Source organism: Corythoichthys intestinalis, chromosome 3, assembly GCF_030265065.1.
Source record: "Corythoichthys intestinalis isolate RoL2023-P3 chromosome 3, ASM3026506v1, whole genome shotgun sequence".
Taxonomy (NCBI): domain Eukaryota; kingdom Metazoa; phylum Chordata; class Actinopteri; order Syngnathiformes; family Syngnathidae; genus Corythoichthys; species Corythoichthys intestinalis.
In genome coordinates this window covers 24,303,835-24,330,493 of record NC_080397.1, presented here as the reverse complement: position 1 = coordinate 24,330,493, position 26,659 = coordinate 24,303,835, and the positions used below count along the sequence as shown (strand labels likewise).

Below are 26,659 nucleotides of genomic sequence, written 5' to 3'. Positions count from 1 at the left end.
TGGAAATATGGTTTTCTTTTGATGACTGTTGAGCAGTGTTTATGCCAAACATACTTTGTGAATTTTGGCATAAAAATTCAACCTAGGTCTCATCAGACCACTTACAGATTAAAATAGTTTTAAAATATATAATAATACGTTATCATTTATAAATGTATTTATTCATTGTAAGCATGAATACAATAATGTTAATATTATTAATATAAAAAAAATTAGTATAAATGACCTTTATGTAAGAGATTGTTGCTCAAAGTATTTACACAAATGAGGAAAATGATGTTTCAACAAAAAAAATGACATTGCTTATGAGCGCAGACATTTTGTGACAAAGGTAACATGCGCACACACCCACACACACGCACACACACACACACACACTCACACAGACACGAGCACAATTACATGTGATACACGATAATGCAACACATATATTGTTCCCAGGTTTTAAGTGGTATTTCCTAGTTTTGTCACATTGACATATAAAGAAAGTTTAGAAAAAGTTTGAGTTTGTGGTCACGACTTTGAAATTCTATTTTCCACTTTTCATGACTTGTACTTTCTAATATATATGTACATTTTCCTTCTCCATTTATATACTTAATTTGACCTGAAACACAAAGAAATGACATTAAACAAATAATTTTATGTTTAACTAGGATGTAAAATCGGAAATTTTGTAAATAGCCTCTAATTTTAACAAAACCAAACTTTTACCTTTTTAAGAGCACTTTTTCCATTGAGTTTGGACCAGTGCCATTCCTGACCAATTTGGTACCCCTAGGTAAAATATTAAGGCAAGCCAAATTTATTTGAACAGCACAATTTAACACAACGTGTAAGTGCTTCACATCCCTTGAAAATCAGCAAGACATAATTTTAGTCCGCCATACACTTTGTCCAACTTTCTCTAAAATGGGAGAGGGAATAAATTTAACTGACACTAATCCACACCTAACTGAGTACTGAAAATATTTTTAAAACAACAGGCCTGGCTAATGATACAGTATGATTTAGCTTTAGCAGTACATCATCTAAACTCTGTAAATAGCCGCTAGCTTGCAATTGAGCTAAGTGTACGTGTTTATGCGAGACCATGGTGAAATTACCGCATCATAGGAAACAGTGAAACGGGCATAAGGCACATTAGAAAAATTATTTCATTATTATTTAAAGATTTATCACTATATGTATTGTTTTTCTTTTGTTATATTGTGTTGTTTAATTTTTTGAATACTGCTATTATCAAATATTATTGAAACATTGGACCCAAGTAGTTAAAAAAAAATGATTAGGAACATTTTTTTCTGTAACATGGTGTAATCGGTATTAATGATGTCACAGGGAAGGGCGGGCAATCATGCACACGTGTACTTCCGGTTAGGGCGGAAGACAACAGTGGAAGTACTCTGCTTCAGTGTAAATGTCAGGATAGCCTAAAACACGCTCTGATTTTTCTTTTGGGTGTTTCGAGGGAACAAAGACGACCACGTCGAAATGGTAAGTAATACTTCCTTTCATTTTTCGCTGCTGATGAAGCCGTCAAAACTACCCCGACTCGATACTGCAGAGCTAGCTTCCGTTAACGAACAACAACACGGCAAACCTCGCACCGTCATCATGAAACTTAACGCAAGCAAACCACCATCTTTTCTTTTTTTTTCCTGGGACAACGTTTTGCTGGTCGTAACAAGTTTGCTTCCCCAACCCAGTTTTCCTTTCAGGTCTTTGACCACCCGATGTCCCGTGGCTTCCAGAACCGCTTTTCCACTCAGTATCGATGCTACTCTGTGTCCATGTTGGCCGGTCCGAACGACCGTTCCGACGTGGAGAAAGGAGGCAAAAGTAAGCCTTTCATGATCTATCTTTGATATTGTTAGGTAGTGTGAACTGGTTCGGGAGGAAAATTGCAATGATAGCTTGACTTACGTGGTTAGTGACTTTTTTGGGGTTGTGCTTTGACTTACGAGCAAAACGAACAAAACCTTGCTCCATGATGACAGCGAGTCCAACTCACCTCACCTAACAAAAAACATTGAATTTTGGCAGTTGCTCACATCACCTTTCACAACGGCCATAGTTGTAATGAAGTCCTTTACAGAATCTGTGAGTAAAAAAACAATAGAATTGCCACATCATTCTTTGTGTGTCTGGAAAGCTGACGGAAATGAAACCTGCTCTGCAGTGTGATAGCTGCAAAGGCTAAGGACCCTTTCACATATACCATTACACCGTTAAAATCCTGTGAGTAAACGGGTAGCCCTTGTGTGTTAAAGCAATTTCCCGGGTCAACTGACACAGAGATTACGCAGACATTTAACTGGTCGCGTCTTAGTATTATCTCCAGGACTTTCCAGGGACAAGGCCTGTGTGTTGATTCCAGGGTCACAGCTGATGACGTAAATATTATGGCTAAGCATGAGCCGGTATGAGATTCTGATGGTATGATAACCTTAGGCAAAAATATCAGTTTCACGGTATTGCAATTACAGCTCTAAAATGTGTTACATTGTAATAACTAGGTTTAAAAAAAAAAAAAAAAAACTTTTTTCCATTGTTAAGGATTCAAACATATTAGCAATTAGCAAATTGGAACATAAGTATAATGTTAAGTTACAATACTTTAAAAAATAAAAAATAAAAAAATAACTGAAATATTCTAAATGAAATTAAATGACAGTGTTTACTAACCTTTAATTTTGTATACATGTGAACTCATATTGGAGGTATTGCTTCCTCGGCAGCAACCCACCGCAAAAAGGTTTTACATGTTGGTTGGCCCCCTGTAAGCCGCAGCCGTCTATAACTTTTCCGTCACCGAAGTATTCCCATACCAGCGATTTCGTTTTCTTCGATGGGGGAAAAAGTTCAGGAGTTTCACCTCCTCCAGTCGTTGTGTAGCACAGTTGATTCACGGACACTGAGTAACAACAGGTGGGGGAGGCTTGCGCTTTACAGCTGCAAGCGAGGGATTTGTCCATGCATTTTTGGGACATAAAAAATAGCTAATATCTTTGGGACGGTATGACGGAAAATTTTTGCGGTTTTGAAACATTGACGTTTATACCACGGTATACCTTCAAACCAGTAATCGGCACATGCCTAAGGCGGGCCGATCGCCATTTCGTCTTTCTTCGCAGTAAGACGAAAAGAGGTAATCATACATGACAATTATCAACATGGCAAACTGGAAATGGCAAAATTAAACTGAAAACATAACGAAATTAAATTGCTGCTGGATCGTAGAGCTGAGGAAGAGAGTCCATCGTCTCTTTGGAAATGTGTGTGGTTTTTTTTTTTTTGCCGATGTTAGGGTCTGCAACTGTGGAAAACCTCAAAGCAGAAAACAATGGAGGGAGCATTCAAGGGTTTATTAAATACAAACAAAAATACAAGCAATCGCGAAAAAGGGGGAATAACACAATAGCTCCGTAACAGTACTATAGGTTAACGGGGATCAGTAATACTGGCCTAAGCGGTAGACAGAGCCAATAAGACAACAAAATAAATACACTCAAATACCAGCACAACGTAGAGGATTTCAAAACGAGGGCGGCAGACAAACAAGCTAGCAAATGCACGAAATTCGAGAGTACCAGGTCTAGAATGGCGCCCAGCAAGTTAATATCTCGGCACCCTTCTCTTGGATCGCCTGGGTTTAAATAGTCTCGATGAGCTTGAATTTGCTGCAGGTATGACGTCGGGAACGCTCCCACATCCGGCTCTGTAACAAAACACGATGTGACCAACAGAATGTGACAGTCGGTGCCGACCAAAAATGACGTAACGTCCGGGTTATAAAATTGCGCCAGCCGCCCGCCCCGCATAGAGAGCACCGAGACTCCAACCCGTGATAAATCAGAGCCACTTTCACACAAGCAACCCAGTTTATTCCCGGGACATTTCCCCATGTTTGAAAGCCATGACACTGCTAAATTCTGCGTCACCTTAAATGGGAATTTACCGGGATATAAGTGTTAAGGGGGCTTTAGTCACCAGGAAACATGCTGCCAAATTGAGGCATGAATAATCCAGGATGAATAATATTTATGGATTTAGAATAAAAAAATGTTTTTTATTTATTTATTTTAACAATCATAGCATTATAATCAAGTCTTAACTCGCTCATTTATTTTCCCTCAGTCATAATGCCACCTTCAGCACTCGACCAGCTCAGTAAGTGTTAAACTTTCCATATCGTATGCCGTTAAAAGATACATACATCGATTTTGCATGTATTCCTAACCCAATCTTGTCCACATTAACAGGCAGACTTAATATCACCTACCCGATGCTGTTCAAGCTGACCAACAAGAACTCAGACCGAATGACTCACTGTGGTGTTCTAGAGTTTGTGGCAGATGAGGGAATCTGCTACCTGCCGCACTGGGTGAGCGATGCACAGAACCGTCGCTAAACAGTGCGAGATGCAGAAGTCTGCCTCGTAGGATCATCATCTGATCTTTTGTTTTCTCCTCAGATGATGCAGAATCTGCTGCTGGAGGAAGGTGGGCTAGTCCAGGTTGAGAGCGTTAACCTGATGGTGGCAACCTACTCCAAGTTCCAGCCACAGAGTCCTGACTTTTTGGACATAACAAACCCCAAAGCAGTGTAAGGAGTTGTGCTAAACGACACTCAAGTGATTCTTTTCAACATAGTGGAATGGAATGTGTTTTTTTTATACATTTTGAAACCTCTTTTTCAGGCTGGAGAATGCATTGAGAAATTTTGCCTGCTTGACCACTGGTGATGTCATTGCCATCAATTATAATGAAAAGGTACACAAAACAATACCCAGAAGTGGATAATAACACGTTACATTTACTCCATTACATTTACTTGAGTAATGTTTTGAGACGTACTTCTAAGAGTAGTTTTACCATGCCATACTTTTCACTTGAGTAGATTTGTGAAGAACAAATGCTACTCTTTTCTGCTACTTTGGGCTAGTTGAGAGTCGTTACATTTTCCCTTTTTATTCTACATGTTAGATTTGACTTTATTTTTGCCAAAGATGTCCACAGTGGCTTTACCAATTTCATCCATGAGACATCGCAACAAGAATCACGTGACTCCTTTATACCAATCTGATGTAACAATACTGTCCTTTGACCAGAGGTGGGTAGAGTAGCCAAAAATTTTACTTGAGTAGTGTTACTTCAAAATATTATTACCCAAGTAAAAGTAGCCATCCAAAAATGTATTCAAGTACAAGTAAAAAAAAGTATTTGGTGAAAAGACTACTCAAGTAGTTAGTAAAATTGTGAGTAACTGCTTATGATGTTTGATTTTTATTTTAAGCAATGGTATTTTTGTATCTATGTGAACTGCTATTATTATACTTTGAAGAAGAAAACTATAACCTATTGCATAACAACATTAAGCCAAAGAAATACAAAAAAAAAAAACCCGTTGAATTCCAGTGATTGGAAAAATACCAAAATGAAGTATATTTGGTCCAAAGAGCATGAGTGCCCTCTGGTGGAGAAAACACATTTCCTATTATGAAATTGAAAAGGATCATATCTCTGGTTTTTCCGTGCTCAATCGGTGCCAAATAAAAACTAGGAGAGAGGTTAAAATCCGTGTTTTCGAGTCATGTGGACGGCAGCGCTCTATGCCAAATACTTAATTTTTTTACGGTGCTTTAATGATGCCACGTGATTGAACAGACCACCGTGATCATAGAACGGCAAGCTAGAAGTACATTTTGCCCAGTTACACAAGTAAATGTAACTGAGTAAATGTAACACAGTACTACCCACCTCGGCCACGCTAGCTAGCAGTGGGAAGTCGTATGATCACGCTAGCATTTTCAATCACGTGATGTCTTTAAATCGCCATAAAAAAAGACTATTTCAAATTACCTTAACAGTATTCTAAAGTGACGATTAAAACATTTCTCCCAGTTTTTATGTGGCATGGAAAACCGGTGATATGATCTTTTTAATTTCATGGTAGGAAATATGTTTTCTCCACTAGAGGGAACTCATGCTGTTTGGACGGGTGATGTTTCATTTTTGCGGATTTTTCTCATTTGAATTCAGAAACCAATGATTTTTGTGTGTTTTTGGCCTAATATGGTCATGTTATAGGTTACAGCACAGTGTAATAACAGTTCATATAGCTGATGTGCTGAGAAAAAAAAAGACTTTTACTTTTAATTGAGTAATAATATTTTGAAATACAACGACTCTTAATTGAATATTTTTTGGCTACTCCACCCACCTCTGCTTACAAATCATGGCAAAGAAATATTTGTATTGCTAAGGGAATATTTTAATAGTTTTTCAGCAAATAACAGATTGGTTCCACTTTTTACGTATTAATTTTTTAATCCCTCTAGATTTATGAGCTGCGAGTAATGGAGACAAAACCAGACAAAGCGGTATCCATAATCGAGTGTGATATGAATGTAAGCATGATTCCACATCCAGCATGTGATTAAAGTAGGCTTCACTGCCACAGGAAGTTATTTTAATTATTTGCGCTCAATCCCAGGTGGATTTTGATGCTCCTTTGGGTTACAAAGAGCCTGAACGCCGGTCTCAGCACCAGGAAGAACCGACCGTATGTACCAAATTTTGATTTGTAAGCTTGTACGTCTTCAACTGCGACATAAAATGTTTGGTTTTTATTTTCTTAGGAGGAAGAGGCTGACCCAAGCACTTACGCCGATATGGACACGCGCTTTAGAGTAAGTCATTTCATGATAGAAACATTCAGATTTTGATACTATTCTTATCGGTTCAATATGGAAAGAATACAATTTCTTTTAAGTTCCAGATATGTGCAGTAACCTTCAACCAGGAATCAAATTGATAGGAATTAGAATAAAATACACAACAGGCTTTTATTCTTATTCTGCATTAAAATTATGTATATGGCGGAAAACACTCAGGTGACTTGAAGTTTCGTTCTGAGACCCCCAATTTGGCCAACTTTCAAAATTGTCAGATATGCATATGTGATACATCATTGGAAAGCTTCGAATCTCAATTTTCTGGGGGGGGAAAAATTTTGAACAGGAGGGCATTTAAAAAAAAAAATGAATGAAATAAACAGCAAAACCCTATCTGGAAGTGAGAGCATGCGACTTTGACGAGATATTATCGCGTACTTACCTTGTTTCGATCCCAAAACTCCTTGTAGCATGTATCACTGAGTGTCAAGACACGCCTGTGAATGGCCACGGCTGGATTTTTTTGGAATTTTATGGGTGAAACATGGTAATATAACAAGGGTCGAGATGCAGAAATTGCAGACATCAAGGAGTGGTCGAGATGTTCTTTTTCATATATTTACCCTTTTAAATGTTTTTTTTTTTTTTTTTCCAATTTTTCTTTGTTTGGAGCGATCATTTATCATCTAACATATCGGGTAAAATGCGAAAGTAACAAAAAAAAAATTAAGCGATAGTTATGGGGCAGATATCTGTGACTTTTTTACACACACCAAATTTTTCATTCTGACGTAATTTGTTTAAAAGTTTAAAATATGCGAGTGAATAATTTTTTTTAAGTTTTTTTTTTTTTTTTTACGAAATATTGGACATCGAATAATGATTCAAAGCTAAAAATGACAGACATTTTAAATAATATAATTACTTACCTTCTTTTTATGGCTGGGTTGAAACAAAAGCGGTTGCACGACGTCTGTAAACAGGGGTTTCCAGGGTAAAAGGGAAAAATTTAAAAAGTTCAGGGGCTTAATAGGCTATGAATCTGCTCTGGCAGCATACAGACATATTGTTCTATCAAACATAACAGTTCTTTTGGCTTAAAATACAGCAGTTTATTTTATAGAGGGTTGCAAGAGCAGAAACTGCTTTTTCAGTCTTGTCTGTGTTTTCCGCCACATATAATTTTTCAGGAATGACTATTAAACAGCCTGAAGCAAGCACACCGTAGCCAATTTTTATTTCTCCACAGACTGTATCGTTTCATCTTTGACGTGGTTGTATCACTGTAGATTTTGTGCAAACCTAGTAATTACAATGTGTTGTATCCTTAGGCTTTTACTGGCTCTGGCAATCGCTTGGACGGCAAAACAAAAGGGATCGAACCCAGCCCTGCTCCACTCGGCCCCAGTGATATTATAAGGTTCACCCATACTCTAAGACACTTAACACTTCTATCATGTGCATCCCAACGGAAAGAATCTTGTGTGATGAATTGAAAGAAAGCAGAATTGAAATTTCTCTGATGTGTAATAGTAGAGAAAATGTAAATAAAAGCAAGTTTCAACCCCGGTAATTTTATAGCTAATCAAAACCCCAGACAGTCCACTCTTTCTTGTGACGTAATACGCATTCTTTCTGCTGTGTTTAAATATTTTCTTTTCATTATCATAGGTTTAAGAAATTTTCCATTTACATGCTGTAATATTTTAAGCAGCCATCCTTTCACATGAAGGTAATTTATGATAGATGTAGTTTAGGGCTAGGCCATCGTGCCATCCAACCTCAATTTATTTCACAATTTATTGAGAATCATTAACGTTGGAAACTTTTTGAGGGACTGTTCAAAATCTGCTAAGCTAGCCAGTTAGCATCTGCATATGTTTGAGGTCCATTAAATCTGACATATTTGATCACAGATATTTTTTTCCAATCTTCAATCTTGTAATTTCCCAGCCCCAATACCCCGTTGTTTGTCCCTTAAGCGTGTCGTCGTAATTTACGATCACTGGAAGAGGCTAGCGGCGAGTACTCTCTTCCGGCCCTCCATGTATCAACATTTGTCTTTTACGATATAAAAATACATACCTGAGTAATGCATGCAATACAATTGAAAATACAAACACATAAAATCCCATCAGACAAAACATTTTGTTCCACTATCAATATAAATTTATTGTTAATTATATTTGCTAACTTAATGTACAGCAATCTTAAGTAAAAACATCTAGTCACAAGTGTTTGTAGGTAATTAGATACTGATACATTTAACTTTTGTGGAAGCTCACTTTGTCAATTATCAAAACGATGTCATAATCTTTTGTATAATTTTTCACCGACTCAAAGGGATGTCACAATACCAGAAATTTAGCTGCTGATCCTGATACCATTGAATGTCTCGATACCATTTCGATACCACGGTAAAAATAAACAATAAATCCCATGTACTTAAACACTCCTTTGTTAGAAGTAAACAACAATACTGTGTGCTTATACAGAACAATCGGCATTCAGCTCAAAAGTATTAAAATAACGTGAATTAAAGTATCAAACAATAGAATAAACAAAATAAAATACTGTGCGTGTACTGTAGGGTATTCGAGTATTGAACAATAATAGTAATAATTATATATAATAATACTGTGCATCACGGTCTTTTACCATTCAAGTATAAAAGAAAATCGCACTGTTTTTACTACTAACACATACGCGCGCCCACCCACACACACACACACACACGCACACGCACACACACACACACACAGATTGCAATTAGTTATTTACAGACATGGTTTGCTGAAACCAATTTTTGTGATAGCCCATTTAAAATGTTTTATGTCAGAATGACAATGTATGATATACTGTTCAGACCAATAGGACACTCAAATTCCCATTCTACGTGTCAAACAGCTGGACAGATTAAATAAATGAATAAAAATGAACATAGCCTATTGTAATGTCCATAAATATGCGCATCGCCTTTAAGAGGGGTTAGGACAGACATGTCCAAAGTCCGGCCCTGGGGCCAAATGCGGCCCGTGGTCAAATTTCATCCGGCCCCCAGCCTCTGTCATAAAATCAATAACGTCTGGCCCGCACACAGACTTAATAAATTGGTCAGCAGTAGTGCTACCAGCATATGAAGTAGCTTACACACTAAATGTTGCTCCTCATTTACCCACTAAAAGGCAGCAGCACTCTAAGCAACATTACCCCGTGTGACCCTTTACTTCCAATTTTCTAAAATGGCGACAATCAACATAAAAAAAAGTTGACTGCGACGGCCGACGCCTCAAGGATAGGTGGAAATTGGACTATTTCTTCACTAAAATACGCAACAACTGTGTCTGCCCCATTTACAAAGAGACAGTCCCTGTTTTTAAAGAGTTCAATGTGAGGCGATATTACCAAACAAGACAGGCTGACATGTACGACAAGATTACAGGGAAGAAACGCAGCGAGAAATTGAAGCAACTTGAAGATAGTTTAATTTCACAGCAGCAGTATTTCGCAAAAACCTGAGTCGAAAGAGAACGCCAGAAAGGCTAGTTACAAGATTGTTGAAATTTTTAATTAAAAAATAATAATAAAGAAAATGTGACACACAGTATGGCTTGCTAAAATTTGCTTAGAAATATTGTTCTACGTAAAGGGTGTCAGTCAAGCTCGGCCCCTCACATTTTTACCACATCAGATCTGGCCCCCTTTGCAAAAAGTTTGGACACCCCTGGGTTAGGAGCATGTGAAGTGACATATATGTGAGCGAGCGAAGCGGGAGCTCAGACCTAGCGTGGGTTGCGGCCGACAGTTGTATTGTTGTACATTTATTTTGTTGACACAATAAAGAAAAAGTGAGGAACACTTCGTGTATTATCTCGCCGCAGTTAAAGACGTCATTAATGTGTGTGCCATGGCCATGTTGCATGCATTGGTTGTTGTTCTTCTTTCTTAGTACAGCGTGGGTTTCCATATATCCGCTTATTTACAACCTCCATTTGGCGGTGTAAATGACCAGTTATCTGGCAACTTGTGTGGCCAAGTATGACACATAAAACAACACAAAAGAAGCGGCCAGATATGCCGTCTCTGTACTGACGGTACTTCGGGTATTGCAGAAAAGTCACATTACCGTCACATTTTCAGACTCCTAATATCGACTTGATACCGAAATATCGGTTTTCGTTACAACCCTACGCGACTCGTGATATGAAAGGGCCCATATCGTGATAGATTTGTTTCCATATTCCAAAGCACTAATCGCCATCAATGACACTGAAACATGAACATTCACTTTCATCCCTCCCGTTCAACATAATTGTAATTGTTGTCATTGCAGAGGTATCCCCAACTACGATTTCAAAGTCGGCAGGCTCACGTTTATCCGAAATTCAAGGCCAGTGCCAAGGAGAATGGCTGAGGATGTAAGTCTTGTGAAATATGTCAGCACATTGCTGCATAATTGTGATTGTACGTCAAGGTCTGTTTTTTTTTCCCTTTCAGGATGACGCTATGAGCAGATTCATCGCCTTCTCTGGAGAAGGACAATCGTTACGCAAGAAGGGCAGAAAACCCTGATGTGTTCCAGCAAAGAAACGACTTGTTGGCTCATACATACGCGCACCAACAACATGTATAGTCACCGACACCTGCAAAGTGAAATCTTTTCTTTCAGGTGAACTGGGGTGTTGGCATCTCGGGCACTTTGGATTGCAGTTGTGCTGTGGAAGTGGGCTCGTACTTGATTGCAACACGGGCAGACCCTCTTTTTTGTTTGTTTGTTTTTTTGTCCGATTGAAGCTGAGATCCATAAAATGCTGCCAGCGGTGATTTTTGTATTCCCAAATGTATTAGTGTTTGGTTTGAGTTCTTCTACCAATGCATTACAAAGATTTACTATTGAAATCTCATTTTTAGACTTGAAGTTTACATCTGCCTGCTATTTTCCATTATTGTAATTTTTTGCAGTCCACTTCTTACATACTGCTACCAATTATAGCCCATTATTATGACATAATGGGTGCAATATTTTTTGAACTTGTTTTTAATAATTAAAAAAATGTTTGCGTTTCTGCTGAGTCATTGTAGGGATCTACAAGTATTTTCTTTTTCCTTATTTATAGATGAATAAAGGATTGTCAAAAGTATGGTAGTCTTTATTTCTGTTATGTTAACTGCAACTTGAGCGCTATGTTACGCCAGTCAAAATGGATTCGACTTCTAGCGCCGTCACTGGCACGAGAGATGAGCATTCATTGCCATGCCTCCCAGTTTAAATGAATTTGAAGTCTGTCGTCAGATACAGGCAATTTGACCCTCTTGAGGCAGGCGTGGCAGATTTTTTTTTAAACAACTAAATGCTAATCACCAAATTCATATTCATTTTATCAGCCTTTTTTACTAATTCAGAAGTATTGTTTTTCAGCAAGTAAAAAAAAAAACAGGCGGAAATGGGCTTGTTTCGTTTGGAAAAAAAAAAAAAGGTTTTCATGATTGGTTGCCATAAACTATTTAATTTAAATTTATTAACATCTTATATGTGGTATGTATAATTAGTTATATAAAAACTAATATAACAATATCAATACTGTATAATTGAGATATGCACATCATTTGCGTAACATAGCAAATGTTATATTATGATCTGCATGACCCACAATGTGATGTCCACGTATGTGGTCGTCAGGCCTTTATGAAGTTATTTTTTTAGATTACCAAAAATGGTCTTGCGCACTTCCACTACTATAAGATTTAACCAAAATGGTCATGCGCACTTCCACTACTATAAGATTTAACTCCGTGCTCGCACTATTTATTTTAAAGCATTTCGGACAACCTAAAAGTCTCAACAAATTATTCGATTTTACGCGTATTCGACACATAATTCAAAAGATACACAATAGTTTACATTCATATAAACGTACTGTATTCCTAAAAATGCAAAATAATACTGGTACGAAACTTGGAAAAAACTAGTGTACGTGAATGCGTCTTAATGTAGCGCTGGACGCAAGGCTAGCAATGGACAAATTTGATGACGGACAATGGAAGGTAAAAATGTACATTTTCGTACTTTAACCTAATGTTAGTGAACTTGTCGTATTCTCCGTGTTCTGGACTAATATACTGCCTTGTGTTAATGGTTAAGCAAAGTGACGTGTGGTGCTGCTAACATGTTAGCAATAGCAACGTCAGAGGAGGAGTGGGTTACAAATCATTGAATTTGAATGTGCATTTACAGACAAACGTGCACGCTGAGATTTTGCCTTGACGACAATAATACACGAAAAATCGTGTATTTTAAATTACAAGGACTGAATTATACATATTTTAAACATTTAAATATATATTTGTTATGGACATGCTGTCCCGGTCGTAAACATTCTTGAAACTTTACGGGGGGGGGAAACAATTAATAAAGATCTTGATTTTGTGTTGCAGAAACTAAGGGACTGCAGTGACTACTGGAGTGAATACAGACACTGCAAGAGCTTTAGGAATCGTTTCCATCACTACTACACTTATGGTACCTCTCCACACTGCCAGCAGTGGAAAGAGGACTACTACAACTGTAAAGCGTTTGAGAAGAACGCAAGCACGGATGCAAAGGTGATAAGATTGTACATGAGACTTGTGGCATTCATTTTTCAGATTTTCTGAGTTGGATATACTGTATATTTTGTGTGACTTTCAAATAAACATAAGTCTAAAACAATAATTAGTATATGCTTAACATACATTATGCTTTCCAAAACTGATTTGTATTTGCATTTGCATTACCCCCACCCCTGAAAATGGTCCCATTGTAAACTGGAACAACTACTCATATTTGCCGTTTTATTTCCCATACAAAAAAAAAAAAAAATGGAATATGCAAACAAATATAACTATTTCCCATAGTGTAATCGATAAATGCATATTATATGTTTTTTTTTTTCCCTTTTAAGCATTCTATTTAAAAGCTATTATACAATGTTTAGGGGTGGGATTAAATAAATTTTCTTCTTCCCACTCCTTTTCAGGCATGTAGTTGATGTTACAATGTTACTTAGCTTTGCTGCTCTTTTTGTTACTTGATTATATGAGCTGTATACATTTGTTGTCTTGAGAAGGAATAATGGCCTGAAATAAACGAATGAAATGAAAATGAAAAAAATGTTTGAGTTTTTGGGTTACAATTCTTGACACAAGATGGGTTTGTCTGTGCTGCAGGAAGCATTGCAGAAAAGTGAAAGGGACCGAATAGCAGAGCAGAGGAAGTTTCCCCCAGTCTGGGAGCTGAGACGAGACCCACCCAGTGACTGGCACCTGCCTCTCAACCATGAAAAACCTCAGGAATCTTGAACACTTATGTGACACTGTAAATAAATTATGTACTGTCTACAAAAAGTCTAACCTTATTCCTCACGGGCATTTTTTTTTCCCTATGCTGTGTTGTTTTTCTGTCTTTTGGACAAAATTAAACAACCAATGAGGTGATATATTTGGCCAACATCATTAAATGACATTTGCTTTTTTGTGATTGCAATTTGAATGTGGATGGCACATGTATTTTAATCCAGTAGAAAACACCTTGTCCTCTCTTACACACAAAACCATTTTCTCACTGCAGTTTGAGAAACTTGAATGTCTGTCACTTTGCTCCAGAGCATAGTCCAATTTTCATTATGCATGAAAGCCTTCTAAAAAAAGGATGGTATTGACAACCTCATTGAAGGCATGATAGTACACAGATCAACACTAAACTGCTGAAGCCACTTTAATGTTTTAAAACAATATTTTCAGGTTTTGTTTCAAAACGTCCTTTTTTTTTTTTTTTGCATAAAAATGTGATCCAGTAGTTGAACTATTCTGTTGAATGTTCACGACAATGGTTTTTTTTTGCCATGAGAACATGAAATTACACAGGAAACTGCTCATCACTGCGTGTAGACTTTAGTGACATCGTTGTACTTCCCGTCGGGTGCTTCGTATTTGATCTTTGGCGGCGTGTAAGAGGGGCCTTCATGGGAGAAGGGGAACAGGAGAGGGTCCGGTTTCAGTGCTGCCTGGTAAAGCTCCTCAGATTCTGCCTTGAGCTCTTCCAGTGCCTCCTTCTGGGCTTCCAGGGCAAGCTCGATAGCCTGCATCTCGGCCAAGTGCTGCTCCTGCAAAAACCAACGACACGTAGCCTACAAACAGAACGTGCAAGGTGACGTTTTTCTGTTGTCAAAGAGTGGTAGTTACATTTTTGTATCGACACCACTCCTTCAGAAGCAGAGCTCGGCTTTCGCTTTCATCAAATGACAGCCTGGGAGCGGCTCGGACCCTTTGTAAAAACAACAAATTTGGACCTTAGCAGTTAAGAAGTACATGATGACACAATCAAATCACAAAGCTGGTTGAGAAGAAACTGCACCTCGTCTCATCCAAACATTTGGTTGGCGTGATGAAGTCCTCTATAGGGATGAACTCGGGCGGAACTCTCTCCAACTTCTTCAGTTTCTTCTTCATCCTCTCCCTCACCATCTGCTCTCTTCTTGGGTCCACTTTCTTTTTCTTCTTGGGCTCCGCACTTGATGGAAGGACACAAACAGTCAATATTAGGCACCAACCAAAAATAGTGGGACAGATTTGCAAAGGGCAAAACTTAAATCCAACCTAAGGGGAGCAGACGTCTTTAATGTCTTCACTGCAGTAATGCAAGAACTGAGAACGCCACCATTGTCTGCCGAAACAATCCTTAAAAAAACAACGTGGAAAAACATTGGGTGAATAACCTTCAGCCGCCAAGTGGTTAGGCTCTTGTGAGATATCGCTTCTTGAACTTACCCCGTCGGAGCAGTCTGGCGGGATAAAATTCTACCAATACAGCGGGATATAGTCGTGGCCATTACTTCGGAGTATATTAACCCAGAACACACAATAGTGCTGTAAGTAAAGAACGAAATACAAATTTACATATACCCAGACATCACTCAAACGCGATAAGGACGGCGCGCATAGATGACGTCATATCACACAGCTCGTTTTAATTTTTCTTGAGAACATTCGCGAATTTTATATATTAAAAATTAATCTTAGCTTGAGTTTTATTCTATTTTTTTTGTCCAAGAAAAGATAATTCGTGATTATTTGTAATATTTTCATATTTTTTCAAAACAAAGTTTTAGTTTTTTAAGTCGCTGTCACTATCGAATCTACCGATGTATGTTAAAAGATAGTTCCTCGATTATTTAGAGTAAAGGTCGCGCAGTGTACTTTTTGTGTATTGAAGCAGTCAATCGAAGTGTGCAGGAGTATAAAAGGGCTAAAATTAGAATCTGACTTATTTGACTGTTCGCCCACATGTCGCTGCTCAGAGGTAAGTACACTATTTTTTTTTTTTCGGGGACCGGGGATGAAATCAATACTAAATGATTGGATCGGCGTGTCTTAATTTGGATGGGATTTTTTTGTACTGTTGTTGGACAGTTTGCGTGGCAATGCAATTCATAATATATAGGCAGTCTTTTTTCAGTGCTAATAACTAATATTCTACGGGGGAAAAAAACAGGGAATTTATTACTTATTATTAACTGAACTTCATCCTTATTTGAATTGACTGTAAAGTTCCGAGTAAATTGCAAAAAGACTTGGTACACACCCTGTAGCTACAACAAATGAAATTATTAACTGATATTGACAACATTAAAAGTCTAATCCATTTGAACTTGGAGAGGCTAGCTGCCAGCTCTAAGAGTCAGACTGGACGTCTATCACTGTCAATTGCCGACTATGCTTTAAGCAGGCCAAAGGATGTAATGGTTCACGCTTACAAAAGAAGAGCACTGTAGTGACCTCCACCAGAAGGTGAAATCTACTGAAGGCAGAGGTTATGGACCTGGTTCCTTATGTCTGTTTTAGTTCAAAATAACCGTAGATTATTACCAGGGATTATTACCAATTTTGCGATCATTAGCCTTTTTAACTCAAATTTGCACGGTAGGGTATATAATGAAAAGATAAAGGGGAAAAAGTTAGATTCATTCATATTCTGTGCCACTTACAGTGATCTGAATTATAACAATGCTTTGAATAAGGCTGCTTAGGTGGGATATGCTCTGTCAGAGTGCTCCTCTAGTCTAATTATGTTGGATGCTGAGGACACTTTAAGAAATACTGCATGTAAAATTAATCAAAACAACTGTTCTCGGTCTGAAAAGCAATAGTGGATGATATTTAATCCTCATTTTTGTTTTCGTCAAAGGTGTTTTTATTGTCGCTGCCAAGCGCACTCCATTCGGAACTTATGGCGGCGTCCTGAAGGATCACAGTGCAACAGACCTGGCTGAGCACGCAGCCAAGGCGGCCCTGGCAGCAGGTGGCGTGGCCCCTGAGCTCGTTGACAGCGTCATCATGGGGAATGTCATGCAGGTGTATAATTGTCTTACCTAAAACCAACTTAAATTACATCTAGGCTCCATGTTTTTATGTGTTGATAACAAATCCTTCCAGAGCTCAGCAGACGCTCCTTACATCGCACGTCATGTTGGTCTGAGGTGTGGAGTCCCCATCCCGGTACCTGCTCTCACTGTCAACAGGCTGTGTGGATCTGGTTTCCAGTCTATCATCAATGGGGCTCAGGTGAGACTGACCCAGACAGCAGTGTTCCTGCATCCATATACTAGTCCTTCTCAAAAAAATAGCATATTGTGATAAAGTTCATTATTTTCTGTAATGTACTGATAAGCATTAGACTTTCATATATTTTAGATTCATTACACACAACTGAAGTAGTTCAAGCCTTTTATTGTTTTAATATTAATGATTCTGGCAAAATAGTCAAGAAAAACGAAAAATCCCTATCTCATAAAATTAGCATATCGTGAAAATGTACTCTAAAGAAGCTACTAACCTAATCATCTGAATCAACCAGTTAACTCAAAACCGCTTCGAAAGATTCCTGAGGCTTTTAAAAAGTCCCAGCGTGGTTCATTACTCAAAACCGCAATCATGGGCAAGACTGCTGACCTGACTGCTGTCCAGAAGGCCATCATTGACACCCTCAAGCAAAAAGCTAAGACACAGAAAGAAATTTCTGAGCGAATAGGCTGTTCCCAGAGTGCTGTATCAAGGCACCCCAGTGGGAGTCTGTGGGAAGGAAAAAGTGTGGCAGGAAATGCTGCACAACCAGAAGAGGTGACCGCACCCTGAGAAAGATTGTGGAGAAGGGCCTATTCCAGACCTTGGGGTACCTGCAGAAACAGTGGACTGAGTCTGGAGTAGAAACATCCAGAGCCACCGTGCACAGGCATGTGCTGGAAATGGGCTACAGGTGCCGCTTTCCCCAGGTCAAGCCACTTTTGAACCTGAAACAGCGGCAGAAGCGCCTGACCTGGGATACAGAGAAGCAGCACTGGACTGTTGCTCAGTGCAAAAGGATTCCCGACCAAGTATTGAGTGCATAGCTGATATAATTAATTGAAGGTTGACTTTTTTTGTATTAAAAACACTTTTTTTCTATTGGTCGGATGAAATATGCTAATTTTTTGAGATAGGGATTTTTGGTTTTTCTTGACTTTTTTGGCAAAATCATCAATATTAAAACAATAAAAGGCTTAAACTACTTTAGTTGTGTGTTATGAATCTAAAATATATGAAAGTCTAATGATTATCAGTACATTACAGAAAATAATGAACTTTATCACAATATGCTAATTTTTTGAGAAGGACTACATCATTAGTTATTTTAAAAAAATGCAATGTTCATTCTCCCTTTACAAACATGAAAATAACGCTTTAATGGGAATGACTGAATAGTATTGCTCTCTTTTTCTGCACTGTGAATACATATTCTTTGCACGACAACATAATGGCACCATTTGTGTTTGCAGGAGATTTGTGTAAAGGACTCTGAGGTGGTGTTGTGCGGTGGTTCCGAAAGCATGAGCCAGGCTCCATACGCCGTTCGCAACATTCGATTCGGTACAAAGTTTGGATTCGATCTCAAGGTTTGAGTTTTCTCATCACGTGTCTCGTTGAAACAAATTTTTTGTTAAAAAGCTTATTCATTAACAGCTAGAGGACACCCTGTGGGCAGGCTTGACGGACATGCATGTAAAAATCCCCATGGGCATTACAGCAGAAAACCTGGCAGAGAAGTACCAAATCACACGAGAAGATTGCGACAACTACGCCTATCAGACGCAGCAAAGGTGGAAAGCAGGTCAGTCTGCTTCCCTTCCAACACACTCATTTGAAGTTCAACCTAAAAGCGTCATATATAAATCACATCATCTACTCCTATGTTGTCCTGGGGTTTGCATTTTAGCTGTAAATATCCATTGAAACCGACAACTTTGTGCAGAGAAAAGTTAGACTATGAATATAATGGAACTGTGTAAGTGTATGATTGTTTTCCCTAGCAAAAGCAGATGTTTGCAAGTATCTCAGTTTGATTCGTTAAAAAAGATAATCACCTGCTTTTATTGAGGACTACAGAAATCAGAATTTTTACTGTTTTATTCATTCAAAAAGAGAAGAATTAAAATGAGAACCCCCTTTTTTTAAATATGTATTTTTTAAGACTAAATAAAATCAAATTTAAAAAATATTGATTATTATTCAGTATTAATTATAAATTAAATATTAATTTTAAAGTTATTAAATTTTTAAAATTGAAATTAAAAAAATAAAGACTGCCCTAACTTGCTAAAATTGATTGGACAGTAGCTTTCGTGTGGCAATAAATGAGGTAAAAACAGACGTGGGTACTAACACGTTACATGTACTCCATTTAATTGAGTAACTGTTTGAGAAAAATATACTATTAAGAGTAGTTTTACCAAGCAATACATTTTACTTTTGCTTGAGTAGAATTGTGAAGAAGAAATACTATGCTTATTCTAGTTACTTTGACCCACATTTGTCGTTATAGTTTTTCCTCTTTATTCTACATACTGTATTAGATTTGACTTTATTGTTGTCAGAGATGCTCACAATGGCTCTACCAGCCATGTATGACTTCATTATACCAATTTAAACTTTAGAGTCATATAACGACACAGAAGCTTGCAGTTGATCACGTCGGCCGTGATTACATGGACTCTTTAAAGCGTCGTAAAAATTAAACTATTTACAATTATATTATATATTACAACATTAGTAAAAAAAGCCAATTCCCAGTCCCAGTTCTTATTTGGCACCAATAGACCATGGAAAACTCGAGATATGATAGTTTTTATTTCATGGTAGGAAATATGTTTTCTCCACTAGTGGGCACTCATGCTCTTTGAATGGGTGATATTTCATTTGTGTAGATTTGTTTGTTCAGAATTCAATGATTTTTGTGTATTTTTTAATTATAAAAGTTCATACAGATGACAAAATATACCATTGTAAAAAAGAAAAAAAATCAGATGTTGTAAGCCAGGGGTGCCCATTACGTCGATCGCGATCCACCAGTCGATCACAATGTTGGTGTGGGTAGCTCGCGGCATCAAAAATTAAATGCACATAGTTAATTATGTTGTGTGTTTAGCATAACCTGATATGTTGGTCACACAACATAATTAACTCTGTACATTAAAAAAAAGAAAGAAAGAAAGAAAAGTAGATATTTTGTATGCTGTTACTCATTACTTAAGTATTATTTTCATTAAATACTTTTTTACTTGTACTCCAGCACATTTTTTAGATGACTATTTATACTTTTACTTGAGTAACATTATTTTGAAGTAATGCTATTCTTATTTGAGACATTTTTTTGGCTACTCTACCCATCTCTGGTGAAAACCTCTCTGGAGAAAAGCATATTTTTTATATTAAATTCCTCATATTTATTTTTTCCTCAGCTCACGAGGCGGGCCACTACACAGCAGAAATGGCACCAGTAGAACTGAAGTCAAAGAAAGGCAAAGTGTCCATGGCTCAGGATGAGCACCCTCGTCCTCAGACCACAATGGAACAGATGGCCAAACTGCCCACTGTCTTCAAGAAAGGAGGCACTGTTACTGCCGCTAATGCTTCAGTAAGTCTGTTGTTTGCAAAAAAAAAAAAAAAAAAACATTAATCATGAGATAACACGTTTGTGCATGATATCCAGTGTTTGTTCAGTTCCGCTAAAACTGCTTTTCCGCAGGGAGTGTCTGATGGCGCTGCTGCATTGGTGATTGCTAGTGAAGACGCACTTAGTCAACATAAGATGACTCCACTGGCCAGAATTGTGGCCTATCACGTGTCAGGCTGTGACCCGAGCATCATGGGAATTGGTTAGTGGCCCTCTTGTGAAGAATACAGCCAAGGCTTTGTTTCAAATGGGAAACAAGAGTAAATAAGGATATTTTGATTCCGCAGGCCCCGTTCCAGCTATCACAGAAGCACTCAAAAAAGCCGGACTCTCACTCAGTGATATGGACTTGGTGGAGGTTAGTCACTGAAATCCATCTATTATTAATATCTCTTTTGCCAATTGACCTTTCGCAAAACCTCCGTCCCTCCCCACTTACTGTAGTTACGGTTGCTAAGCCGACAAGCTTCGTCACTCCAACGGCACAGCCATTGCAGACAAACGTTTGCCGAAGTGTTTTAAGTGGTTTATTTAAGCAATACCAGTGCAACATTCAATGCAGACGAGGGTTATATTGAAAATGTAATAAAAAATTGCACTAAGCTAGCATTTAGGTTAAACACAGCCAAGCAAAGAGTTGGGATACTCAAGTTTTAGTTTTAAAAAAATGCAACATGAAAAATAAAAACAAAATAAGTTCAGGGCGCTTATTAGAATGCCATGTTTACTTATGAAGAGGAAGCATCGCTTTAATGTTGACCCACTCATAGAATGGACTGTGAATGAAGACATGAAGCATTATACAGGGTTTATGCGGGTCATTTAAAAGCATTAAAAGTCATTAAATGGATTTTGTCAAACTTCAGGCTTTAAAAAGCATTAACCCATTTCAACCCGCCGGTCACATTTGTGAAGGACAAGAATGATTTGATTTACAGGCCTCTAAAAATTTTCTTGAATAACCTTTCAAAATATTTTCAGTATGTATTGTAAGAATACATTTTTTGGATTAAATGTAGGCATTTACACATGTTTGGAATAAATTACCACAAGACCAAAGCTGTTTACTTCCTGGTTGCACCTTGAGAAGAAGATGTCTTCCTCAACTCCTTCCAAAAAAAGGTCAGTAAAGTATGTTCAAATAAACATAAAGCAAAGATTTTTTGTACACATGATCTTTAGGTTGTCTAGTAATGATATATGCATTTGCTATTACTCAAATATGTTTGATATCCTTGCAGCATGAGCAAACATTTGCATGGTCACATTAGTGACCTGTGGGATAGTGCATTGTACCTAGGTGTACACATAGGTCTATACATACAAATTGCTAGCTATGTCTAAGTCTGATCTTTTTTCTTGCTTTTAGATTCACTTTGAGTGAAGTGCTTGATATTTTGGGGGTCAGTGATGGTCCAGACAAGGCATGCAACATTGCTGTTATCCCTCAAAGTGAAAAAGATGCCATCAGTGATTGTGATAGTGATGGGTTTGATATAGACTATGAGGGGGAGATGGGCCATTTGCCAGCATGGATATTGAATGCATATGCAGAACTTGTCGGCAGAGATGATGACCGCGACAATAATGATTACAACCTTCACCTCCAACAAACTACCATCATTACCTTACCACCTTTTGATCAAGGAGAATGTATGGCCTCTCCAAGTAATGCCAATCAGCCTCATGAAGTGACCAAAGCTGAAACAGCCGAGAGAAACATTATTTGTCCTGATAGTCCTAGCATCACAAGTGCCCCTTCTCAAAAATCCTACACTGTTGAAGAACTGACATCCTCCAGCCACCATAACATCAAAACAAAACAACCACAAAGGTGTTTCTAACCAACTGCAGGCCATGGCAAAAGAACCTGTAATGGTGTTTAGCTGCCAGAGGAGCGAAGAACCTCTGTCATCCAGCCGCCAAAGGGACAAGACAGAAGACCCGCCAAGGTACTCTAACCGATTGCAAGCCAAGGCTAAAGAACCTCTAAAGATCTTGTGAAGCCGGAAGAGACCATTTGAAGAATCTCTAAGGTCTTCTAGCTGCCAGAGGGTTGAGTCAGGGTCAGGGTTGAGTCATGGGCGTCATGGATGTAAGCAATTTATAAAACGGAAACCAATCCGTTTTGGCTATAGGATATGGAGCCTTGCATCATCCAGCGGATACATGCATCATATGGAGCCATATGGGGGATGCCACACGCTCCTCCCAAAGACTGGCTTAGGCCAAGGGCCAAGTGTTGTTCTTGGTCTTGCAGAGCAGGGTGAGGTGCCTCCAGGTTGCAAATTCTACCATGACAACCTATTTACTTCTCTATCACTCCTTGATGAGATGGCAAAGAGAGGCTATGGGAGCTGTGACACGATGAGGGAAAACCAACTCTTTGATGTATCCTTCAAACCAAAGAGTGAATTCATGAAGTTACATCGAGGAACCTCAGAAGTTTTAACGCAAACAGAAAAGCTGTTGGTCTGCTGGAAACAACAATACGACTATAGCATCAAACAAACAAAAAAACAAACAAAGCGATGGAATAAAGAGTGACATGCCTTTGACCAAGTCCATCAACCACAATGCACCAAACAGTATAATGAACACATGGGTGGTGTGGACCTTCATGACCAACAGGTCTCTAGATACAGCATCGCAATCAGGTCCAAGAAGTGGTGGTGGCCCATCTTTTCATAGTCTCTCAGCAGTGCACTGGTAAATAGTCATTACTTTTACAGATTTGTCATGGGAGGGAACATAGATCTGCTCACTTTCACAAGGATAGTGGCACAGTCTCTGATGCAGAGGTTTGGTACAAGGCCTTTGTCTCATGGGAGAAGAGCTCTACTGTCTGCTACGGTACAAGATCAGGCAAGAGATGACGAACACTCTCACTGGCCAATAAACACAGGGAATAGGTTCCTGCGATGCCGTTATTGTGATAAACGCACCACCTACACACAAATGAACCACTTCGTTCAGGAGATGTCAATAGCACTGAACATTTGTGGAATGTATGTTATCTATTGAATTTAGTACTGTGATTGATGAAACTAAGATTGTATAAAATATGCAATGTGACAAAATATGTTATTTTCAAATAAAACAAAACTAACTGTTGTTTAGTACTGTGATTGACGAAACTAAGATTGTATAAAATATGCAATGTGACAAAATATGTTATTTTCAAATAAAACAAAACTAACTGTTGACATATCTTCAGTTTTAGCCTGTGTTCACTTTCAAAGCTTTAAAGTGCGATTACAGCATATTATCCCACTGGTCACAATTGTGACCGATCATAAAGCATACATTTTGACCTATGTGTTGATATTTTTTTAAAAATTTTTATTACTAATTACTGATTACTTAAAAGGGTTATCAATGACACATGATTTTGACTTTTATATGTCTGGGAAAAATTTGGGATTAAATGGGTTCAACTAAATGTTCGAGGCATTAAAAATATCTAAATTTGACAGTTAAAAAAACCTTTACATAACTTATCTAAATCAGATTTTGATTATGCACGTGAGAAAGAGGCGATGTGTTTTGGGGGGGGGTAAACGGATTGTGTTTCGCCGTTGACTGCTTGTTATGGCCGGCGCACAAAGATTGAGAAATGCTTCTCAATTTTGCTTCCTACAAGAGTTACGTTATCTTAAGTCGAGGTACCCCTCTTATGTACCCGTAGCTTCTGTGGTTGCTAATTTTAGGGCGGAAGGTAATACCCATCGGCTGCTAGTGTTCTCTCCTCCATGCATGCATGGCCTTCCTGAGCCTTGTGTTCTCATTGGAACAGAAGTTGCATCAAGCTGTTTGTTGTGTTTAAGTTGCATTTGTATTTTCAATTATTAAAAATATCCCTTGTTTTACGCTTAGGATTTGGGTGTGTAAAACTATCTCCAGCCGAGCATGGGCATCAAATTATTATAAAGTGGCATTAAAAGTGGCTTTAAAAAGCATTAAATGAGATTTGCTAATAGCTGTAGAAAGCCTGTTATAGCAAAGCATTTTAGACATTATTGCAATAACATCCTATTATGCTACTGTATAATATCAGATTACAGTAATTACAATTTTGATATCCAATTTTGTGAACGTTCAAGACTTTGCCTGCCAGGTAGGCAAGACTAATTAGTCTCTGGCGTTAGCTTAATCTTACCTTAAGAGAACACATATTTATGCTTGTTTATATTTGAGACGTTTAGCTGGGAGTGACGCTGTACGTTCCGATTGTTTACGGGTAATCAATTGTGGAATCCTTTTTTTTTTTTTTTTTTCCCCCCCTCGGCTTTGGGAAGAGAAAAAAACTGCATTCATACTGATAAACTCCTGGTGTACCATGTGTCCAATTTAGATATCTCATCATGTCCCCTTTTTGGACATCCGCAGAATGTTGATCGTTTTCGTTTTCTTCCGTAAAGTTTATGGCAGTTGACCATCTTAAAACCACCAAATCAATTAATAGGGCACCCCAAAGTTTGTCGGCGGTTGCTCCATTAAACAACTGTCTCTAGGACGTATGATTGGTCAGTGGTCGTTTAGGAGGCGAAGTTTACAAAAGGTCAATTCTATAGGAAATTTGAACACCGTTGTGGAGAAATTAGGGGGATTTTGTTGACTCTTTTTGGTGGAGGAGCTACGGTTGGCTTATGGGTAAAAAGAGACAGATTTCAATTTAGAATCAACACTGAAACATACAGTATGCAAATATAGTATTGGTTAATGTTCCACACAGGTGAATGAGGCCTTTGCTCCCCAATACTTGGCAGTGTCCAAGGCCTTAGGACTGGATCCTGAAAAAAGCAACGTAAACGGCGGAGCTATCGCCATCGGACATCCTTTGGGCGCGTCGGGGGCTCGCATCACCACTCACCTGGTTCATGAGCTCAGGTAGCGTGGTCACGGCAGTATGCACTGTCATCAGGAGTTTTAATCTTCATGCTTTGAATGATTTATTTCTGTTCTCGGTGGCAGGCGACGAGGCGGCAAGTACGCCGTTGGATCAGCTTGCATCGGGGGCGGTCAAGGAATCGCCATTGTTCTTGAAAAGTGCTGAGTGTGCAACCGAACCGCTAAGAAGAGGAACACCATACATGTTCATATTCATACTAAAGTTGTCTGCCTTTTGATTTAGATAACCATTTGCAACCTCAGTCTATTTATAAATGGTAATGTATTACACACGTTGCCTTACTTATAACCTTATTTGTGATCCAAATAGAGGATGAGTTTGTGACTAACTCCTACAATGAAATCACATACAGTGTGTATGGTAAACATTTACCTCGCATTTTGGTCACTCCATTACAGATCATTTTTGCTTTACATCTGATTTTTTTTTTTTTTTTGCTGGATAATTTTAATAAATTCAGTTTTTGGAAAGCATTTTTCCTTATTTGTTGTGTCAGTCATCAAGATTAATTAAAGATGTATTCATACAACAATAACACAAACTACCCCAGGATGCAAAATCTCTATTATAATGAAATACATGAGGGATGAAACAAGTACAGTTTATACAACAAGAAAGTTGGCTTCCATAACTAAAAACTATGACTTATGCAATAAGGGTGATTTCTACATTGAGCACTTAAATTTTAGTTTACAAGCCAAACTGTTTAAAGGCAAGGCAAGGCAAATTAATATATATAGCACAATTCAACACAAGGCAATTCAAAGTGCTTTACATCACATGAAGATCATAAAAATCACATTTAAATCAATACAACGTTAAAACCAAGACAATCAAAATCGGAAATAAAATTATACATAAAAATCGCATTTAATCACAAATAGAATAAAATTAAATAAAAATAAAACAAAAACTACTACTAATAATAATTGAAATCAGCAATGGAGATAAGCACAATAGGAATAGAAAGCAAGTAGATTGAAATATATAGTTATGGATATGCAGTGCTAAACAAAACTTAAAATACAACAATTAAAGGAACACT

General features: G+C 38.0%; 4 protein-coding genes across 4 annotated transcripts; 3 read left to right on the top strand and 1 right to left on the bottom strand.

The window, feature by feature from the left end:
- The first annotated feature begins 1,362 nt into the window (after window positions 1-1,362).
- Window positions 1,363-11,811, top strand: ufd1l (ubiquitin recognition factor in ER associated degradation 1). The gene is made up of 12 exons (XM_057830765.1): window positions 1,363-1,497; window positions 1,710-1,842; window positions 4,141-4,173; window positions 4,266-4,387; window positions 4,478-4,608; window positions 4,703-4,775; window positions 6,344-6,412; window positions 6,499-6,567; window positions 6,644-6,694; window positions 8,011-8,099; window positions 11,013-11,097; window positions 11,177-11,811. Exons 1-12 carry the CDS (start codon window positions 1,495-1,497, stop codon window positions 11,249-11,251), a joined length of 933 nt encoding a protein of 310 aa, XP_057686748.1. The 5' UTR covers window positions 1,363-1,494; the 3' UTR covers window positions 11,252-11,811.
- A 637-nt stretch (window positions 11,812-12,448) lies between these two features.
- c3h22orf39 (chromosome 3 C22orf39 homolog) lies at window positions 12,449-14,121 on the top strand. Its single transcript, XM_057832937.1, has 3 exons — window positions 12,449-12,724; window positions 13,115-13,282; window positions 13,886-14,121. Exons 1-3 carry the CDS (start codon window positions 12,659-12,661, stop codon window positions 14,015-14,017), a joined length of 366 nt encoding a protein of 121 aa, XP_057688920.1. The 5' UTR covers window positions 12,449-12,658; the 3' UTR covers window positions 14,018-14,121.
- On the bottom strand, window positions 13,601-15,681 carry mrpl40 (mitochondrial ribosomal protein L40). Its single transcript, XM_057832936.1, has 5 exons — window positions 15,485-15,681; window positions 15,314-15,394; window positions 15,072-15,227; window positions 14,900-14,981; window positions 13,601-14,820 (listed from the first exon to the last, which is right to left on the bottom strand). The coding sequence occupies exons 1-5, from the start codon at window positions 15,544-15,546 to the stop codon at window positions 14,593-14,595; spliced, it is 609 nt and encodes a 202-aa protein (XP_057688919.1). The 5' UTR covers window positions 15,547-15,681; the 3' UTR covers window positions 13,601-14,592.
- Window positions 15,682-15,859: 178 nt separating this feature from the next.
- Window positions 15,860-26,324, top strand: acaa2 (acetyl-CoA acyltransferase 2). The gene is made up of 10 exons (XM_057832935.1): window positions 15,860-16,016; window positions 16,902-17,068; window positions 17,150-17,278; window positions 18,529-18,645; window positions 18,713-18,860; window positions 20,488-20,663; window positions 20,775-20,904; window positions 20,990-21,060; window positions 25,438-25,592; window positions 25,677-26,324. The coding sequence occupies exons 1-10, from the start codon at window positions 16,001-16,003 to the stop codon at window positions 25,756-25,758; spliced, it is 1,191 nt and encodes a 396-aa protein (XP_057688918.1). The 5' UTR covers window positions 15,860-16,000; the 3' UTR covers window positions 25,759-26,324.
- Window positions 26,325-26,659: the final 335 nt, after the last annotated feature.

Excerpts from the sequence above, each read along its gene's own strand:
- ufd1l (XM_057830765.1), top strand. Across the intron at positions 1,843-4,140 it reads CGTGGAGAAAGGAGGCAAAA|TCATAATGCCACCTTCAGCA; the intron begins GTAAGCCTTTCA and ends ATTTTCCCTCAG. Across the intron at positions 4,776-6,343 it reads CCATCAATTATAATGAAAAG|ATTTATGAGCTGCGAGTAAT; the intron begins GTACACAAAACA and ends TAATCCCTCTAG.
- c3h22orf39 (XM_057832937.1), top strand. The coding sequence starts at position 12,659 with ATGCGTCTTAATGTAGCGCTGGACGCAAGGCTAGCAATGGACAAATTT. Across the intron at positions 12,725-13,114 it reads TTGATGACGGACAATGGAAG|AAACTAAGGGACTGCAGTGA; the intron begins GTAAAAATGTAC and ends TTTGTGTTGCAG. Across the intron at positions 13,283-13,885 it reads ACGCAAGCACGGATGCAAAG|GAAGCATTGCAGAAAAGTGA; the intron begins GTGATAAGATTG and ends TCTGTGCTGCAG.
- mrpl40 (XM_057832936.1), bottom strand. The coding sequence starts at position 15,546 with ATGGCCACGACTATATCCCGCTGTATTGGTAGAATTTTATCCCGCCAG. Across the intron at positions 15,228-15,313 it reads AAGACGTCTGCTCCCCTTAG|TGCGGAGCCCAAGAAGAAAA; the intron begins GTTGGATTTAAG and ends CCTTCCATCAAG. Across the intron at positions 14,982-15,071 it reads AAATGTTTGGATGAGACGAG|GGTCCGAGCCGCTCCCAGGC; the intron begins GTGCAGTTTCTT and ends GTTTTTACAAAG.
- acaa2 (XM_057832935.1), top strand. Across the intron at positions 17,279-18,528 it reads CTATCATCAATGGGGCTCAG|GAGATTTGTGTAAAGGACTC; the intron begins GTGAGACTGACC and ends TTGTGTTTGCAG. Across the intron at positions 20,905-20,989 it reads CCCGAGCATCATGGGAATTG|GCCCCGTTCCAGCTATCACA; the intron begins GTTAGTGGCCCT and ends TTGATTCCGCAG.